Raw genomic sequence first — 19,978 nt, forward strand, 5'->3', positions numbered from 1 at the left:
AGGCTAAGGGTTCATCGTTTGCAAGGGATCATCTTTCAGAAGTACAAAGACAGAAAAGTCAATGCACTAACTACTAAATAAACTGTTTTCACAACAGAAGTGGCACCTTCAAGCCACCTTACAGAGAGATGCTGTGCTGCTGCACATCTACTCACTCAGATTTTGATTTTAAAGATCATTCCCTACTACCATCAGAAAGGTCATCAATCTTTTCTGTGAGGGATTTGGTTACATGTGGTTATATCTGTCTGTATATATATATATATTTTTTTTAATTTGGAGAAAACGAAAATCATAAAAGGCACAGAAACACAGTTGAGGTGGATATGTTCACAGATTCTAATACAGCTGGAACACTGTTGGTGCTAATGAGACCTTAACAAGTGATCCTTGTCTGGCATGCTGTACAAAACAAACTACACTCAAATCCAAACAGAAAAACAGGCAACCTCAAACCTCCTGAACTTGTCGACTTGAGCTTACAAGTCTTATTGGAGCTTGTTCTCAAGCTTGCTTCCAAAAGTCACCCAAAATTGGAAGGACCTTTATAGTGGGAAGAAAGGAAGGAAAAGTTTCCACGTAAGACCTGGCATTTCAAAATGGTAGATAGAGCAACCGAGCCCTAGAGGGTCTTGTCAAATTCCTACAAGAACAGTTCATAAGACTTCAGGTCTATCATAACTAAATCAAAATGTCAGGACTCAGAAGCCACACCATAAATCATGCACTCTGAGATCTAGGTACATAATCCTTTGCCTTTCCTTTCTGTTGGGCTTCTGCAGTCCTGTGCATGCCTCTGCAAAGCCAATAAACACATGCTTTCCCTTCTTGTATACAGAGAAAACCTCAGCTAGTCCCAAATTTTAATGATTTTAAATGATGTGTTCTGTCACTCCTTATCCACCAACATTCTTGTTTTCTTGCTGATTGCAGAAAAGCCTTTGACCTGCTCATGAAAACACCATTTCTATTTCTGTCATCCCAAGTTAACAAATGAGGAGAAAGGAAACTCCTGTGTCACTCCAAAGCTTCACCTTCTGAGTTCCCCTGCCTCATCACAGCACTAGTCCTCTAAAGTAAAGCCAGCAATAAAGGGCTGAAGCTTCAATGAGACATCAGCACTTGCTTAAATGGTATTCCAAATCATAGGCTAAATGGCGGTCAGCAAGAGCAGATATTTACTTCGTGCAGACTCTCTGGATACAATGGATTTATGGCTGCCAATTCTAAACAAGGCTGCTATTGTCTCTTCACATTTTATCTACCTCCATTATTCATTTATGTTGATTTTGATTGATGAAGACAGTTTAAAAAAGGAGGGGAGAAGGGAGGAAGGGGAGAGAATACTTCAACTGCTTGGTCTGTAATTTCTGTGAATCTACAGTTCATACTGGAAGAATGTTACTCGAAAGAAATGTCAACTTGCACATTTTGGGAAGAATGTTTCCTTTTGCCTTTCTTTCTTCTAATTGAAATACAGGAAGCAGGGCACAAGCAGTGCTTGTGATACATATCTGATCACTGTAGATACAGCATTTCACACTGCCATCAGACAGGAAAATCAGTGTTATTCTTTTTAATGAACAAGTGTTAAGACTTCAGCAAAACCTCTTTTACGTATTTACTTCCTATGCCTCAGCTAATTAAGTTTTAAGCTGGCTTGATCTGCCAAAAACTGCTTCGATCACAGAGTTGAACCTAAGCAGAGTAGATACAAAGTGAAAGCATCTGTCAGAAAGTCACTCTGATGACTGTGGGGAAGTCATAAAGAAGAGGCCCAGCTTTTGCTGTTTTACTTCCAGATACATGGTATTTACTGACCTCTCATTAAAATATCCTGACAGAATACTGATAGTTCCTAATCTGATACATTTATTTCCATGGGAGTCCATGGCTGAGGCCTAAAAAGAAAGAGATTCCTGAGAGTCATTCAAATTCTATTCACTCCTCCCAAAGTTTTAAGTGAGCTTCTAAGCAAGCACTACAAACTTGCCAAGCTCTCTGCTTACTTATGGGAAAAAAAGAAAATCGAATGCACTCACCACATTCTCGTATCTCCCTACTCAAAGATCTGTCCCAGCTATGCTGACTGTAATGTTCACTTGATTGCCCATGGCCAAGGGCAGCCTAATACTAAGTTGAATATTTGGTTGCAGGATTTCCTTTCTAGTTCCACCCCTTTCAATGCTTTAAATAGAAGGAATTATAATACTGCAAGAGAAGAGCAAAAAAAAAAAAAAAAAAAAGGACAGATAAATTGTTAATAGACTGTTTCCAGATATCAGTCACTGTCCTGTTAAAGAATCAAACCCTCTCTTGAAATTTTTGTATTTGAAATACTGGTCTTTTACAATGACTGACTTTTCAGGAAGAGAACTTTGCTCCTTGCTATTAGCTTTGAGAATCTGTGGTTACAAACAGTATGTGTAAAAAGGAAAACTTGAATTCCAAGAACAAACAGACAAGGGAAGGAAGAGTCTGTGGAACTGCTGAATACACAGAAGCTTGTTGCTTCACTACTTCGTTCATTCTACAAGGCATAATTACATCTGTCTTTTTTAATATTACATGGTTCTTATTATTACTTTCTGTACCATCTTTCATGTTTCAAGGGAGTAGTCCTGCTCCTAAGCTTATTGTAATTACTCTGTATTTCTGCAGAGCTCTAATGGCAACTCCTGTTGATGGACACAAGAACGTGTGCAAAATCAACCAGTTCTGGTTTTGAAACTCCTATCCTCACAATTTTGACTTTTCAAAATGATCTGCTCTTAATACAATGCAAGTTGTTGTCAAAGGCTGTCAAATAAACGATAATGCTCTCAGGAAGTAAACATCTCTCCTCTAGTAGATTTGTATATATTTCTGCAAAAGAAAAGAATTCTGAAAGTAAATAAACACATGGGAGGATTAGAGAAGCAATAAACAAAAGCATTTCCGCATTTTGAATTTAAGACAAGAGGAGCCTCTTTCCAGCCACTGCCAGGAAATATTATTGCACCAAGATGAAGTTTGTGCTGTCTAGAATATTATTCAATGCTAAGGCATATGTGTAAGTACACATACGTACATGCACGCACACACACTACATGCACACCCCCATTCAAAATTCAAATCAGGTTTCAAACATGCCATTAAGAACAGCCGAGCAGAGCATTTTAATACTTGTTAGAACAAACACAGGCACAGGATTCTTTTTTTTGTTGTTGTTTCTGTTTCAAGATGATGAAGCTAATGTTGAAACCTTTCAGTCCTAATGAAGGAGTTTACAGGGTTCTTGATCCCTGTACCCCACCTTGATTCTCCTGCAATTCCTCTGAAAGCTTTAAAACAGTCTCCAGCATCAACATGGTACAGAGCCTGTTGAACATGCTGATCTGCTCATGATTACTCTTTGCCACTGTAAAACAATCTAACTCCTCAAGTGAATGGAGTCTGTAGCAACAATGGTGTTATTGACTTGTTGCTCCAGCTCTATTTAGTTATTACCCTCGAGGCCACAATCAATAGACTTTGCACCAAGTCAGCCTAATAAATCCCAGGCTTTCACTGGAGCTTTGCCAGGAACTGCTAGAAAATCTATGGCAGTCAAACACTTAGAGTATGAATAACATAGAAAGCTGTACTGACAGCTGTATAAATTAATTAACAAGGAATGTTCTTATTCTTTTAAGAAGATCATAATGCACGTTTACCATGATTTAAGGAGTCACAGGTAGAGCAACAGAAAAATTACCTTTGTGCTTTCCTTTTAAATACAAATCAAATGTAATTAAAAACATAACAGCTTCAGATTACCTTTTCCTCCCTTTGATTATTGGATGTGCAAAAATCTGCACTCACATTACTGCAGCAGCCATTTAATTACTCCAAGTTTTATTTAAAAAGGAACCTACCCAGCAAACACTGAATGCTTAGCGTAAACAGTGCAGGCATTTTAACTTGATAAATGTTGATTGTTGTGCGTTTGTGTTACCATATCCTGCGTCTGCAATGGGGATTTAAATCCTGTTTGTAATACAGTGATTAAAACAGAAACAAATAGAAGAGGAGGAAACAGTTGTTCAAGTAAGAGGTTGTCACTGGTGAATTCTAGGTTCTTTCAGTTCCTCCTGTAATAAGCAAATATTCTGCAGACTCAGCTCTCAGGCTCCTGATCGCAGTGTCCCAAGATGTGCCGAACCTACTGTAGCAAGAGCTTGGTGCCAGCCCAGAACAAAAGAATCTCCTTTTCGCACGTTGAAAACAAATGTAGCAGATCAATAGGCTCTTTCAACTGATTTGTTGCCCCAGTGGTACTTTCTGGGAGCATTCAGCTTTCCTAATGAGGGTCACGGCTTTGATGAGAAGCAACAAGCCGGGGTCAGGCAGCCAGCTGGTCTGGCACTTGACACTCGCTGCGCAAGGAAGGTGTGTGATTGTGTGCACAACCTCCAGGCAGAGACAAATGTTGAAGACTGAGTCGTGGCAGTCTTTGCTTTGTTGGGAAGGGATGGAAACTTAGACAATCAGTACGAGCTACTATTAGCCTAGAAACATGAGATTCATCCGCTTCATGTGTTGGCAGCACTGATGTCACAGGCAATGTGAGAGAGTCAGAGCAGAGTGGGGCTTTTCCCCTCTGCTCTACACAATCGTGATTGAGATCAGTACTTGCTAACCTGCCCATCACTTGGGTGGGTGCACCAAGCATCTCACTATACCACCTAACTTAGGTGTGCAACCCAGCCTGCTCCTACTGACAGCCTGGGGAGGGCTTGGTGACAGCAACCAAACCAGTTAACCTGAGGAGAAGGCAGTGAGGAGACATGGCACAGGCACCTTCAGCTGGATCATAAGGTCTTAGGTATCCTTCACCCCTGTGCCCAAAGAACCCTGAAGACAGACACCACAACCATAGCAGTCTGATCAGATTAGCTTTCCTCAGACAACATGGCCTCCTGTGGTCACTTCAGTACTGCTTGCCATCAGCAGAGAGGAAGAGATGAAGTTCATTTCATCGCTCTCAGTTCCTCTCCTCTGTGGACAAAATCCTCAATTTCTGTTTCAATCCCCCTGCCCCAAAAGGACTTAAGATTTGTTTTTGGGGAAAAAAAAAGTTACACTTTGCATTTTATAACCAGACCTCAAAGGCAACTGATTCCACCACTGAAGGAACTTCAAGGTTACTCCACTGCTACTGAAATCTCTTTTCTCCCTTTCTTTGCATTCTAAGTATATTTCATAACTTTGTTTTAAAATATCCCTTTCTATATAGTCAACTGTAAGGCATAAAACATAACTTCTCTTTCACGAGGCCAATATCAACACCCAAAATTGTGTCACTGGAAACTCTGTTCATATCTAGAAGTCTAGAGGGCGAGATGTGTGAGAAGCAGCTGATGGTTTGTTTATATCCTAGCATTCGCTACTAGTAGTAGGGTGATAGCTCACAACACACAAAGCAATGCAATGCTAGCATCAGTCAATACATGAAAGGGAGAGACTGAGCAAATAGGACCTGCCAAAAGCAACAATACTGAATCTAGTGCAGGCATCCCTTTTCCTTCTGAGTCAGTTTTTGCAGCAAGCTCCACCATGTTCTCATGAAGCACTGTACTGCTGGAAATAGCTCTGCTTTCCTGACGAAACGTAAAACTAAGTTCCTGGTCTTTTGGGAGTCATTAAAGATCCTGAGATAAAAGTGAATCTCATTAGCCAATTCTAAGAAACTCATACGAAGAGGAACTTCAGAAGAAGGGATAGTTGTTTATAAATGCAGCAGTGCAAAATTTCTTGAAGTTCTTGCCCAAATTCTGCATCTGACCTCGAAACTCTTTTTTCATGTACTGATTTGACAGTCTTATTTTTAAGAACTGCAACAACTGCCCACATTAGCAATCTCATAACAGCACTTTTTTTCTTGTACATAACTTGTACATGAATAAGAACAGTAATTCCTAGGCATACAGCCACTGCAAGGTAAAACTTCCAGTACATTGCATCATTCTACAAAATACTGCCTGCTAGACTACTCTGTAATTGTTTTTACTTCTTGAAATAATCACCTCTGAAATCTCCGTTTGGATTTTGGCAGGTGACAATCCCAAGGGGTACCACTGCAGTGGCCAACTACTCATCCCCTTCCTTTGTTCAGCTTTCTTTTTTCATATACTTGAGGGCTGGCCCTAAGAATTTGACCAGTAGCAGGCAGCCCTGTGATGGAGCAGATTTAGAGCATGAGAAATGGAAATGGAAATAGAGAACAGTTGAAAAAATCCACTTTAATTTGATTTTGGTTTTCTGAAAAACAGTCCCATGCTTAAACACATTTCTAGTGAAGGACCTTAAAAGTTGTACTGCTACTTTGGTTGTTTTTCTAAATTCAAACATGTGATATCTCACTTTAATCTTAACTGCTTCTTAAGGTGATAACACTGAACAATGTGGCTCTAGAACATATAGGCCAAAGAGAAGCAGGAAATGTTTTTCTTTCCAGCAGATCTACAGAGGTTTAACAAAAAGAAACTCTCTTGAGCATGACACTAGTGCTGAAAATAAATGATAATATTGCTTGGGACTGGGTTTTCAGTGACTTGTTCCTTTTTATCAAACATTCTGCAGCTAATTGACTTTGGAAAAGAATCCGTGGAAAGCTGGTATGGCCTGGCCTGCTTTAATTGGGGTGGCGCCCACCAATAGTTTCTCTGGATCAGGGAAAAGGCATCCTCCCTCCAAGACAGGCTGCTATTTACTTGTGTTCCTTCAAAATTCTTTCGTCATGATAGACCGGATCAACCCAATCTAAATGTTTTGATCTGTTACATATGTGGAAAATGAGATACTGGCACATGCACAAAAAGCAGCTGCTTTCTAAGTGCAGCATCTTAATGACCTCTATACAGAGCACAGGGGCAAGTGAATTAGTCCTCTACCAATGGAGACAGCTTTACCATCCAGTCTCCATGTAATATGGGAAAGGAAACTCAATGCCTGCCTTAAATGATGGAATTAAGCTAGATGTAACTTGCAAATTGATTAATTTTCTCAGCAGACTGAGATTGATCTAAGTTTTCTCTTTTGTGCTGTAAGTATTCTACGCTTGTCCTGATGCAAGTGGCTAAAATAAATTAGCTAGTGTGGAATAAATTTAAAGGGACACTGACAGATCTAATTTAGCCCCAAATTAAAGATAAAAGTGAGAACAATACAAAATAAATATTAAAAAGTCAGTCAGGAAGAAAAAGAAATGTTTTTGTGAGATTTCTTATAAAGAAATAATTTTCATTTAAATAATACTTGCAACCTGCAATTGAGTTCTGTGGTGAAGGTGAAATCACATTCAGCTAGGTGACACTAGTAAGCCTATTGCAGCTCTTCAACTGCAACCACCGACAGCAAACAAAGAAATGCAATGTTTCTAAGCAGTGATTCAAAGTTGGTCAAATACGATGCAGTCTTGCTAGCCTAATATTTTAGAGATACACATAAACTTTTAAAATATTTTAAAATATCCCTGTGATTATAGACAATATGATCACTCCTGGCATGATTGCTTTGATCCAGGGTACCACGTTGCCAAAGTTCTTCCTGTACTGATGCACTAACCAAGGCCCCTGGAAATCCATGTACTCCACTATCAGCTTCACCTGTTGGCAATGACTCTGGAAAGAAGCAGTTCTGTGGGCTCATAAATCTGACCCAACATGCCTGAACTAAGACAGGAGAAAAGAGTTCATTTAAATTCATGTGACAAACAGTTTAAACTAACTGATTTTGTGCCAGTTTAAAACAGTTCCCCAATCTTATTCCTGTTTCAACTTCAGAATATGCATATGTATTAAAAAGCACACACATACGAGTTTTAAGATGAGTTTTGTATGATCACACTTTCCCACCTCACTTTCTGTTCCCTTGGCCACCAAGCAATGTGAAACTTGTAGCTGCATGGGGAGCTCACCCAGCAGTGTGACTGGGTGCAGTACCTCCAGTGATGGGAACTCAGGAAAATGTGCATGCCTTGCTTGCCATTGTATGAAGTAAGATCTGTGGCATCCATACCATAAATGATTTGCCACCCCTCATTAGAATTTAAGTTGCTAACTGAGCTCAGAACTTTCACATCCTATTTTATTTACCAGACACTTTTAAATAGTAAATAAAACTTGATGTGGTAGAAAGAATGAGTAACAACTATGGAAGTTCCTTGGTGTGGGAAGAGACACGGAACACAAATTTATCTGTAGCTGCATCAGAAAGAGTTTAATAAGGCCTGAGAGTAAAACACAGAAAGAGGAAGGATAAGGTTAGTTTTTATAGCAAGACAGAAATTGATTATTATCACCTTAATGGTGATAAATACAATGATATCAGCTGTCTTATTGCTCAACTGGATGAAACAGCACGTATTTCATTAGCCTAGCAGATTCATACTTAAGAGGTGATAAACTGAACTGGCATTAAGAATAATGTTGGCCTTTATAACTTTTTTTTTCCTAAAGAAACTGTTATTTTGTTGAACAGGACAAAACTTACATTTAAAGGAAGGCTTTATTTGTCACACACACGTGATCTAAACTCAATAAACTGAACAAGGCTTTTCTCTCTCCCTAAATCAGTATAATAATGGTAGTTTTGTTTAAGCTGCTTGTTTGTACAAAAGCCTGTAGATATATAGACCTCGGGGTAATCCTATTGCTGAAAGTAAGACCTAAATGAAAACAAATCTTACTAGCAGATCTCTATTTTGAAGACAGCTCTATTCAAATTGGCTGTGCTGATTATACTCTGAGATAACTCGCACACCATTTAAGGTTGATCACTTTAGCAAATACAAGCTTTGTACTGCAATTTTCTAGTCTTTCATTTTCCAGGATAGCAAAGACCCCCTCAACTACTTCAAGAGAAAGTTACTTAACTCTAGGCCACCAGACTCTTCAGGGAGAAAGAAGTAAATGCAAAAGCTCAATTTTAAAGCTCTACTTTAGGATGTTAAACGATACTGGATTTTACTGCTTCTGCATGTTGAAGAGCATTTTCTCTTTTTCTCCTTTGCGCATACACTCATCAGAGCTCAGAACAGCAGGAGGATGACTCTACTCCAAACAACATCTACACAAAACTAGCAAGAATGATGTGCAAAAAAACTGATTGTGCCTGTTCTCTTCTCAAATGAAACATTATTCTGGCGAATAAGTAGCATCTATCACAGAGATGATGCAGAATAGGAAAAGGGAAAAAGAAAACCTAAAAAGAGAAATCTTTTAGAAGCCAACTGACTTTTCTCGAGTGGGGAACAAAAAACACATACTAGCAGAAAGTTGGATAGTGCTTATTTTCTGCTACTACATCAATAGGGCCAATCAGTTTACGTCCAGTAGTTACTCCCACATAGTTTTAATCTTTAGATGGAATCTTTTCATTCCCCCTACCAAAACAGTAGCAAAAGTGAACTGATAGGCCCTAAATGTAATATGGCCAACTTCAGCCTTCCCACTTTAAATTTACTACTGAAGTGGACTGAAACTGTCACTGCTGAAATAACTAAAGGGTTGCTCCAAGTAATACTGATTGAGAGAAGATGTAGAAGCACACAACCTCTGATGGTGGCTTAAACACCCCTTGCTATTTTACAGCTCCCTTCCACTCCCTCAGTTGACTGGTATCCTTTCTTACAAGCATGTGCACAGATATGTTTGTGTCTTGTGCAGAAGACATCATCAAGGGTTTCATTAACTTCTAAAAGCAATTTTCAAAGGCAATTTTGGGGTACTGGTAAGAACAACACTGTGCTGTTCCCACCAAAAGATTCCACGATGAATCTTCCGGTAAAGGTCCACAGTGAGGTGGGAAAAGCAGTACTAAGCTACTGGGCCCTTCCCCCCCTCCCTTAGCCCCTTCCAGGCTGCATGCAGTGCAGGGGAATGACTGGGCTCGTGCTCCCCATTCATTGCAAACTCCACTTGCTGCAGCGAGGGCACAAGTTTTAACTAGTCTGCTGACTTCAACGGCATTTACTAACACAACAAATGTCCACCAAGTCAGGAGTTCTTTAGAAAAAGGATTACAGAGCTCGGAGGAAAAATAAAATTTAAACAAGGGAGGTGATGGGCTGACTCTGAAAGGACAGATGATTTGGGTCAGATGTGCACTAAAAGCTTCAAAAGTCAGGTTGCTTTTTCTCTTAAATCCTTTGTTTATATGCTCAACTCTGCTTTTCCCCTCTGGTTCCTACCTAAAAACTTACTTCTTCCTCTATACCTGAGGCCTCTTATCCCTCTCTGCTTTCCTTCCTTGTCTGGTTCCCACTCCCTATGCCCATAAAGCAGCTTGTTTTTCCACTCTTTTTCACTCTTTGTTTACCCTAAATCTTTTTAAAGATTATTTCCCTCCTCCCAATCTCCCCAGTAAATCCATTAGGTGAAGTGATTAATTCATTGTGCCCCAGGAACCTGCCACAGCCACATTCTGAAGGGGTAACATGTCATTGCACACAGATGATATGATGGGGCTGAAATAAGTGAATTTGCTTTTGTTGCAGAGGAAGCCTATAGCATACCTTGAACCCAGCTCTGTAGCTCCAAGTCTGAAAGATATTTAACTCTCTGAATGGGTAATGCTCCCCGATGTCTTAGTTCACTTGGCCCCTCTTGCTGGCTAGCAATTCAATTTAAAACAGACACAGTGGGCTAAAGTACTCTCATTGGATTATTTCATCTAACTAAGCAAGGGACATCAGAAAACGCTCACTGATTAGAAATACAGTTATAGCTGTATATATCTCAGAGTTACTAATTCATTGACAAGACTTTTTTAAGACAATTTTAATGTAAAGTTCAATGGTACCATATGACAAAGTACCAAAGTACCTCCATCCTGCCCCCCAAGGAAGTCTCACCCTAATTCTAAATATTTGGCATTATCTTAAACCTTTCAAGAATGAGGCTTTATCACCTTCCTGTGCTCTGTATGTTTGTGTTAACAAAAATATCATGCATTACTGTAGTTATCTACATGAATGTCTAATACCCATTGAGTTTTGTAATTTCTTGGCTTCAGTGAATTCCAGTGGCAATGAATCCTTCAGATTGATCATACATAGCATAAAGAGGCAGGTCTGATTCTGGGAGCTAAGCCAAAGCAGGGAGCTTGTGTGGAAGATATTTTTAATTGGGGAATTAAGTTTTTTTTTTTCTTAAAAACAACCAACCTGTCTGTGCCTTAGTTCTCTGCTAGGCTGATGATGTGACAATTTCTTATATTGTCTCAATGTTTTTGCTCAATTCTATGAGAAAAGGGTAGAATAGCAATTCTGGTAAGAGCAATGCCAATGAAAGAGCAATACATATATTTCTTAACATATTCATACATATCTATTTGCTTGTTCCTTGACAGATGAATTTTCAGGACAGCATTTGCTCTGTTGGCACATCAATGCTCATGAATACAGTACACCAGGGGAAATAAAAAATGGATTTTATTAAGTTTATTAGCAGCTAAAAACATGATACTTCAATGCTGGAAGTAAAGTAATCCACCTACACAATTTGAATGGAATGAACATTTGGCTTCAACCACAGCTCATATGTAAAATATAAATCCAGTTTCTCCATCAGAACTCCTTTGGGGTCTGGTTTTACACTACCTTGATCAAACCAAGAATTAAAGTTCAAGCTAGTTTCCATTCCCATACGGCAACATGACCTACACGTTTGTATTAGTGGTGCTACTCCTTCCACACCACTCTTCATATCAGCATTTCCCCAGCTTCTTCTTTTTTTTTTTTTTTCTTTTTTCTTCCCTCTTTTGTTTCCTTTCTTTTAAATTTAAGAGGATTTTAAACATCATATAGATAATATATTGTAAAAACAATGGAAAAAAGTCATTCAAAATCTGAAAGATGCTTCTAAATGAGGTCTCACCTCTCTGCCACTAAGTATTGCCTATGGAAGAGAGAGCTGCTACTGAATACAGATAACACAAGAAAAGATTATTTTTGCAAGAAAATCTTAGAGCTTAACGTAGTTATTTTCAACCTAAAGAACACATGGTAACGCAGAGGCTGCATGTTTAAGGCTGTATTGTAAGAACTGGACTTGTGAGAATGAGTCCTTCTGGGTTCAGTCCTGTCTCTGTTCCAGATACACATTGCACTCATTGGGGATCCCTCTGCACCGCTGTGACAGGATTTTTCCATCTGTAAAATGAAGACTCACTTCCCACAAAAAGATGCTGCAAGGCTTGGTTCATATCTACAGTGTTATCTACAATAAGCTGTGGTGACATATTCTGACTTTTACTTCACTAGAAGACAACAGACCTGATTTCCTCCCAGATCTCACTGTTGGCACCTGGGAGGCAGCTGTAAAGCAGAAGACAATGCTACTGTTGATCTCACCGCAAAGTTTTCCACAGCATGGAAGACCCTCCAGCTCACTTGGACACTTCACTGTCCATCAGCCCGAGGTGTCCTGTTAATGACCAGGACAGGTATGCTGAGGTTGCTACAGATCAGGAACTATAAGGAGCTCAGATTGGTTGTGTTCACAACTTCAGGTTGCAGCTATTTCTCTAGAAATCCATAGCTCTTAATTAGCATAGGATAGTATCAGCTCCAGGCAAAAGATATCCTCCATCAATCAAGGAAGAAATGGATCTGATAAACCAGAACATCTTCCTCTTATCCCAAGATGTGGGTACTTTAATAAACACTGTTACCAAAAACCAAAGTTACAAGAACAAATGGGAGAAAAATGATGGGTAAGTAGCATACCACATCTGGATACCAACCAGGTGAATGCAAGAAGGTAGCAGTTGCCAGGACTGCGTGTTTTAGCAATGAAGTGCAGGGAAACAACAACAAACTCCAATTAATCACTTGCCCATGTACAAGAGGGAGTTAAATCAGCTAATCATGTCTGCCATCACAGGCCTGGTACTACAGCATAGCTCAGAAAGTCAAGCAGGTAGTGATCATTCCTTATCTGTAAAAGCAGCCATATTTTAATATATGGTGCTTCACCCCACCCTTTTCAGAGAAGATTGATAAGCAAAATGATGAAGCTTTAATGAGCTTAATTGCAAATGCCTTATGTTCTTGCATTGTTGCCAAACAGCTACTTCAACATCCAGCAGTTTACTTAATAACTCCCCTCCCCACCCCCAACCTACCCCCCTCCAACCTACCTCCCTCCCAAGCCCAGTAATGCAATTATTCTTGTGGCAACCCCCTATTTCACTTTTCTTTATTTATTTCCCCCTCCCCCCTTGAATTACTGTAAATGGGTGTCTTTGAAAGCAGGGTGGCAGGCAGCTTTTGGTACAGGGCTTACCAAGAAACCCTCTATCAAAGAGGCCTTTGTGAGCATGCTCTGGAACGAGGCCAATCAGATCATCTTGCTGTCTGTCTCTGAAGAAAATTCGCCCCTGGTATGCAAACCAAGCCAAGTGCTGTAGACAGGGTGACTGCACTCCTAGTCCAACCTGTCTTAGTTGAGTGAAAAAATGCTGAAGGGAAAATTACCTGTTTGGCTCCAGACTGAATTAACTTTTTAATATACAAGTATGTTTATTATTTTTCCTTAAAAGTGTCTGCCTATCTAATACATTCATTAATGTTATCTGGTCAGTTTGCTTGAAATATTATGAAAAACGTGCAAATGCAATAAGGCTGCAGTGCTTGGAGGCAAAGCAAGATGTATTTTCTAATTATACGACAGAAATTGACATTGTTATTAACAAATGACTGTAGAGAGTAATCTCCTTATGTTAAGACTAGTGCAAGCTAGGACATCTCACCCATCATCCCCAGCACACTAGGAGCAGGAGTGGCCTCAACATCAGCTCCATCCTCATTCACCTGCCACCTCAAATCCTCAGTCATGCCTGGTGGGACCATTCTGGAGCCAGGTTTCAGGGACCAGCTCTTCCAGGTCCTGCAGGACCATCCCAGGTCCTCTTGGGCAATGCCGTGTCCTGCAAACTGAGGGGCTCTAGAGCACCACTCTGCTGCACCTCATCCTCAGAAATCGCTCATTTCCACCAGCCTTGAGCTGCTTCTCATGTCTCATATGATTCGCCTGTACTGCAGATAGAAAGCTGAGAGCTGCTTGCACTCAGCTAGCTCTTCCCTTCTCTTGGCATAACTGTCTTCTTCTCTGCCTATCTCAAATTCCTCCCTCCCTCCGCCACCACTTCCCCTCGCAGCTTCCTCCTGCTCCCTATGGGCTCTTGACTCTTTTGTTCCCCTTTTTAGAAACACCTTGTAAGTGCCAGACAGGAATTTCCCGACACTATGTCCCGCATTAAGCAAGCGATAATGGCAGAAACAATGGAGAATTATGTCAGTAGGGTGCCCTAACAAAAGAGCAGAATTTAAATGAGGAGGCAGCTTTGGTCTTTGGAATTCGTCCACTATAAACGACTCTTCTTTTATTAGCATGTCTAGTTTAAGTGGAACACATTGTAGTTTTGAATGGACAATAATAAAGAAGGATCATATGTTCTACTCTTACATGTGTACTTAACATTCCCTGGAACTCTCTCTCTCTCTCTCTCTCTCTGACATCTCCTCTCCTTCCTCCACTCCTGTTCCTACGTTTCTCATTGTGTATAGCTATCTTTCTCCATTTTTTTCCCCCCCTCTCTCAGAAGAGCCCAGAAGGTCTTATCCAGAATGATATAAAGTACAATAAAACAAAGCATACTAATCCAGCGAGCTGCTCGTGCATCTTCCTCACAGATGTTTGTTTTTGAAAATAATGTAGAAGAAAACTCAAGTTGTAAAATGTATTTACAAAAACAGTTGACCTAAAACCTGTCCAGGTTGTTACTCTCTGAAAACATTAAGAGACAGTAGGAACTCTTTGTTCCCATCTCTGTCTTCGTTCTACCAGCATCCTCCCAGGCTGGACATCACCAATTAGAAGTTATCTAAAAGAAGGGTTTTTTTTAAGTAACTATTCTTTCTTAACATTCTTCTATGAGCTGTACTGTGTCAGATTCTGCAGCTGCATGTCAGGTTTTGCAAATTAATCTATGTTTAAAAAAACAAAACAAAAAAAAAAAAACAAACCCAAATAACTGACTTTTTAAGCTTGGGTCATTGACAATAGAACCCTACAACCTGCTGAACTGGTCATAGGTGGAAACCTGTACCCAACACTGCTTCTACTGTGCTTTTGATTTGTAATTCATTGGTCTGTAGGTCACACTCAGGGAGACCTACCTTTTTTTTTTTTTTTTTGCTGCACAGACCATGGATTCGTTTTTACTTATCTGTGATCTGTTTTACCAATCCCTGACAAAGTTACAATAAAAACAGTATTTTTTTTTGCTTGTAGCAGTGCATAAAAAGAAAATTTTCACCCAGCTTATTTCTCCCTTATAGTCTACAGTAGTGCCAAGTACTATCTCAGATCAAGAAAAAGAATAACGTAATAATTTCAATAGCCTGAAATCAAGCTGGTCAGTATCAAGATGCTCTGATTTCTGAAGCACTCTGAGGAGTTCTGACGGGTCTTTATGGAATCAGTCATTCAGGCACATCACACAACCAGAAAAAAATAAATTCCACCACCTTTTCCTTCCATGCACTAATTTGTCATATGAATCAATTCTCTTGACATCAGCTTCTGTGCCAATGGATGACAGTCTAGAGACTATATATAAGAGGAGTCACAGACTAAGCAAGCTACAGATAGTAGATTACAGAGTGAAGAGCAGTCCAAAAATTCTATATTAAACTGCACAAAAAATGAGTCTTGGCTTCTGAGAGAAAAAGACTTCTGCTCTATATTCAAGTTTTCCATTTCCCAAGTGTGTTTTTCAAAGGATGCTCTCCTTGTAAAAATGAATGTGATGACTAATAGCTATTTTCCATTCACTCCACTTCCTGTAGGTATTTGCTGTATGGTGTGATCTGTCATGTTTGGGGCCAGGTGGGGGTCCTATGTACAGCTGAAACATGCTTAATTTATAGCCCAGTGCATCATTAGACAAAGAAAGAAAAATGCCCCCCAGCTTTGACTTGCTGACATTACTTCTGCAGAAGGCTTTTTCAGGATCTCAAGACCGACACCCTACACACAGGTCTCCATGTTGTAGTTCTTGCCTGTTGGACTTTAACATCCAACAGCTCTAAAGCCCTTAAAACAGAGTCTATGACTACTGTAAAAAACAAGAAAGAGCACTGGGATACACTCATGGAAAAATGTGTTGGCACAATGTAACCCAAACTATGATATGCCTCATTAAAACAGGTGAGCTTCTTCAAAGCAGTCATACAGGTTGTTCCAGAAGCAGGGCTTTTACTGCCATAGCAGTTTGTGCTATTAGAACAGCTGCAGAAGTAGTTAGACTTTTTAAAAAACAAAACAAAACAAAAAAACCAAACACCTATTTGCAAATATTTGCCCTGGAATAGGAACATGAAACAACCAATACTCAAAACCTCTGCAAGACAAATTCCCTTCACGCTCCCAGTTTTAGAGGTAGCAATAAATGAAGTCAATAACAAACCCAGGATGTACAGGAGTTCCTACTCCGGTGTTCAAACCACAAGATAATTCCTCTGCTTTCAGGCCCTGATCCAGAGCAAATCAGTTGGAGTCCTTCTATTGAGTTCTCAATCAGCAGCGTAATCACTTTAGCATGTGTCAGGATTAAAACCAGCCCTCCAAATAAGACCATGTCTACACTGCAAATGCCTTACTGATAAAGGAATACCAGCACAGTAAACAGACAAAGCATTCCTGGGGCGGTGTAAACTTACACTGGCAAAACTGTTCTTTGTAGTGGTATAGTAAAATCATCCCTGCAAGCAAAACAAGCACCATTTTTAGGTATAATTGCATCTACATGTGTAGTGTTTGCTCACTGAGAGGTGTCAGTCTGACCAGAACAGCTGTGCTGATAGAAATCTGTAGCACAGACATGGCCTTATTATTATTATTTTGGTAAATTTTAAAGCAATTAATAACAATCAACATCGACTCTGTGGTCAAAGAGGTGTCAGTTTGTCATAGATTTCTGTAGAGGTTTACACAAACTGGTTGATGTAAGGAAGAGAAAAGAAAGGAATTTCACATGCTTACATGGGTTTACCTTGGCTGGTATTTAGAAGAGTGCACAGTTATGGAAATCAGATATACTGTGTGGAAACACCATTTCTGGACACAAAGCCAGGCTTTGTGTGTTTACTGCCAGATTTTTCCAATACCCTATTCAGTACAGTTCTGTAGTCATATGCTGCTAGTTGCACAGATGGAGGAAAATGGTGATGTGCAAGAGATCTCTCACATGGGGAGCTCTCCTCTAAGGCTGCTATGACACACATTCTCTTGCTGCAGATACAGATATTCCTGCACATTATGTCTCACTCATGCATTGAGAAACAAGCAGAGGAGATTTAAAAAAAAAAAAAAAAAAAAAAAAAAAAAAGAAAGGAATACAAGGAATATACAAGGAATACAAATATAACCAGCCAAACAGAGGCAAAAATCTTAGTGAGGAAAATTCTTCTGGAAGGAAAAGATGGTTTTTTAGAGACATCCCAGAAAAAGCAAGAACCATAGGTCAGCATAGAGAAGTTCCCTTCTGTACTAGGATCACACCATTGTACCTAATGTGGCAGTAGGATCCAAATCCTGCTTTGAAATTTGTTAAGATCCATTTAAATGGAACCAGATTTGAATTAATGATGCGGGATCTGTTAAAACGATGTGAGGAAATCCTAACTTAACAACCAATCCCTTGAATCTCATTTTCTTACTCCCGGTGGAATATAATTCTGATAACATAATATGAACTCCCTCTACTCTTCACTCTTTTGCATATGCCTAATGCAATCACTACTGTCTGTTGAGTCTCATCCTCTCCAGTGACTCGTCTGCTTCCTCTGCTCCCTCCTGCTCTCACTCAAAGCAGGGTGTCTGATTCACCCAGCTCCTGCTGCTGACCATTTCACTGGATTTTATGCTGGTAAAAGGCTCACTTCTTGGGACATCCTTGCAGTCACCATTTCTAATTCTTCATCTCCATTATCTTCCACTCAGTATTGAGAGCTCCCATTCTTTCATAGCATCACGGAATCATTGAGGTTCAAAAAGGACCACTAAGATCATCTAGTCCAATTGTCAACCCATCACCACCATGCCCACTTTCATCAACTCAGAGAACAGTTTCACTTTCTTCTCCATTACCCTCAACTGATTTACTCCTAAGCATCTTCATCTGGCAGAAGAGACAACTCAGTGATACTACCATTGTCCTTTCACAATCCAAACCCTGTAATTCCTACCTAAATGCTGGCATTTCTCTTTCTTTCTGTACATACCCAGACAACCATCCTATGTTAGCCAGTACCACATAAATAATCTTTACTTCCCTTTCCCCACAAGGAAGAATTAGGTAATAAAGAGCAATTGGAGCCTCAGCAATCTTTTGGTTACTGCCTCCTTAGCTTCTAGTTTTTCCAAAATGAAAAAGGCACAAACTGCTTCTTGTCTCTGTTCCTGTCCTCTCTCTAAACAAAGGGCTAAGCTCACTTGCTAAACACTGCTTTGGATTTTCTTCTTAAGACACACACTTCACTCTGTGTGACCCATACAGCCGCCATTCCCCAGCAGAGACATGGGCCAGAGCACCTCCCCACAGGAAGATGAAAAATGAGACAACTGTGCATACTTGGGGAAGAAATATGAATTTTTTTCCCTCCCTTCTGCCTCGCTGAGCGTGTTGTGGTTGTGATGACATGTCTGAGGTGATTAGGCACTCAGCTTGGATGATACATGTAACATCCATGTGGCCAATAAAATCCCCACCAAACACCTTCCCATCCTTCTCTACAGATCCTCTTGATTCCTTCCCCAGCCTTCAACACCCAGGGAAGTTATCTATGCCTAAATGAATTAGCTTGTTAGGGATAAGTAGAGTGCAGTGAGCCAGCAGTTTTCTTCCACAAATGAGAAGGGGGGAAAAAAAAAGGGGGAAGGGGAGGAGGGTCTCATATCACAGTGTTGCTGAAAACAAATTGGCACGGCTAATTTTGGCCTGACAAGTGCACTAAGGATTCTCTACATTTCCCATGCAGGTCAAACTTATCAGTTCACACTTGTTAGTGCAAAAATCTCTTTTCCTATCTTTGTTTCTGCCACTTCTCTTATCCTGTCACTTTCCTGGAGTAAGTGTTACTGGCTGGGCACTTCAGTAGCCATTTTTGCAAATGCTCTTATTCCATTACAGAAAGATATTCACACGTAGACACAAATGACAGTAGACTTCAGTGTAGTGCTTATCACAGAGAAAGGACAAGACATCCCAGCGTACCTACTGTACTGCATGCAGCATAACACAAAGATGATCTCTTTTTCAGCAACCACTCTTCTGCAAGAGACAGGCAGCGTTTCAATTGAATCCTTTAAGAAAAAAAGCCCACTTTACACAAAGCACAGACAGAAGGAGGAAAAAAAAATTCCCATCGTGATTCATCACTGCAAGTAGCAGCATTTGTAATTTCCTCTCACTTTTGAGTCCACAGGTCATGGAGTTGACCACGATTGGAGTGTCCTGAGTTTCAAGTTTGGAGCTGCTAAACAGCCTTGCAGTGGGAGCAGCACACTAACCTGCTGACAAAGTACTTTCCTTTCCAAAGCAGGGAAACAAACTTCAGAAATAAAAACCTGGCCAGTGATTTTGAAGGGAGACACCCTAATTTCAGGGGATTGGGATTTGCAGGTGGGAGGAGATCTACTGAGTTTTGCAGCTCCAGGGAAATTGAGTATGCACTGAATCAGGACTGGGTCAAAGGGGGCATTGCTGGACATGGGCTGAACTTGGTCCTGAACCAGCTACTACAAAGTACTGCTTGAAGCTTGACAGGATGGGATGTAAAGCAGAGCAGAGAGTACACAAGAGATCGAGAGCCCTACTAACTAGCAGAGCTCTTTCCACATGGAGGCCTCAGAACCATAAGCAGTAAGGGATCTCCATGGGATGTAGA

At 40.2% G+C, this 19,978-nt stretch overlaps 1 protein-coding gene across 5 annotated transcripts in view; it reads right to left on the reverse strand.

Annotated features, from left to right (window-relative positions):
• The window catches only part of VTI1A (vesicle transport through interaction with t-SNAREs 1A), a 251,260-nt gene that overhangs the window by 19,085 nt on the left and 212,197 nt on the right, over positions 1–19,978 (reverse strand). Inside the window, exon 8 of one of the 5 annotated variants that reach the window (XM_052677443.1) lies at positions 19,259–19,394. The exons of the other annotated variants lie outside the window; for them this stretch is intronic. Coding sequence (XP_052533403.1) covers positions 19,274–19,394 — 121 coding nt within the window. The 3' untranslated portion in view covers positions 19,259–19,273. Of the gene's footprint in view, positions 1–19,258; positions 19,395–19,978 lie in introns of those variants that run through there. 5 annotated transcript variants of the gene reach the window in all.

Source organism: Tympanuchus pallidicinctus, unplaced genomic scaffold (assembly GCF_026119805.1).
Source record: "Tympanuchus pallidicinctus isolate F22 unplaced genomic scaffold, pur_lepc_1.0 scaffold16, whole genome shotgun sequence".
Taxonomy (NCBI): Eukaryota; Metazoa; Chordata; class Aves; order Galliformes; family Phasianidae; genus Tympanuchus; species Tympanuchus pallidicinctus.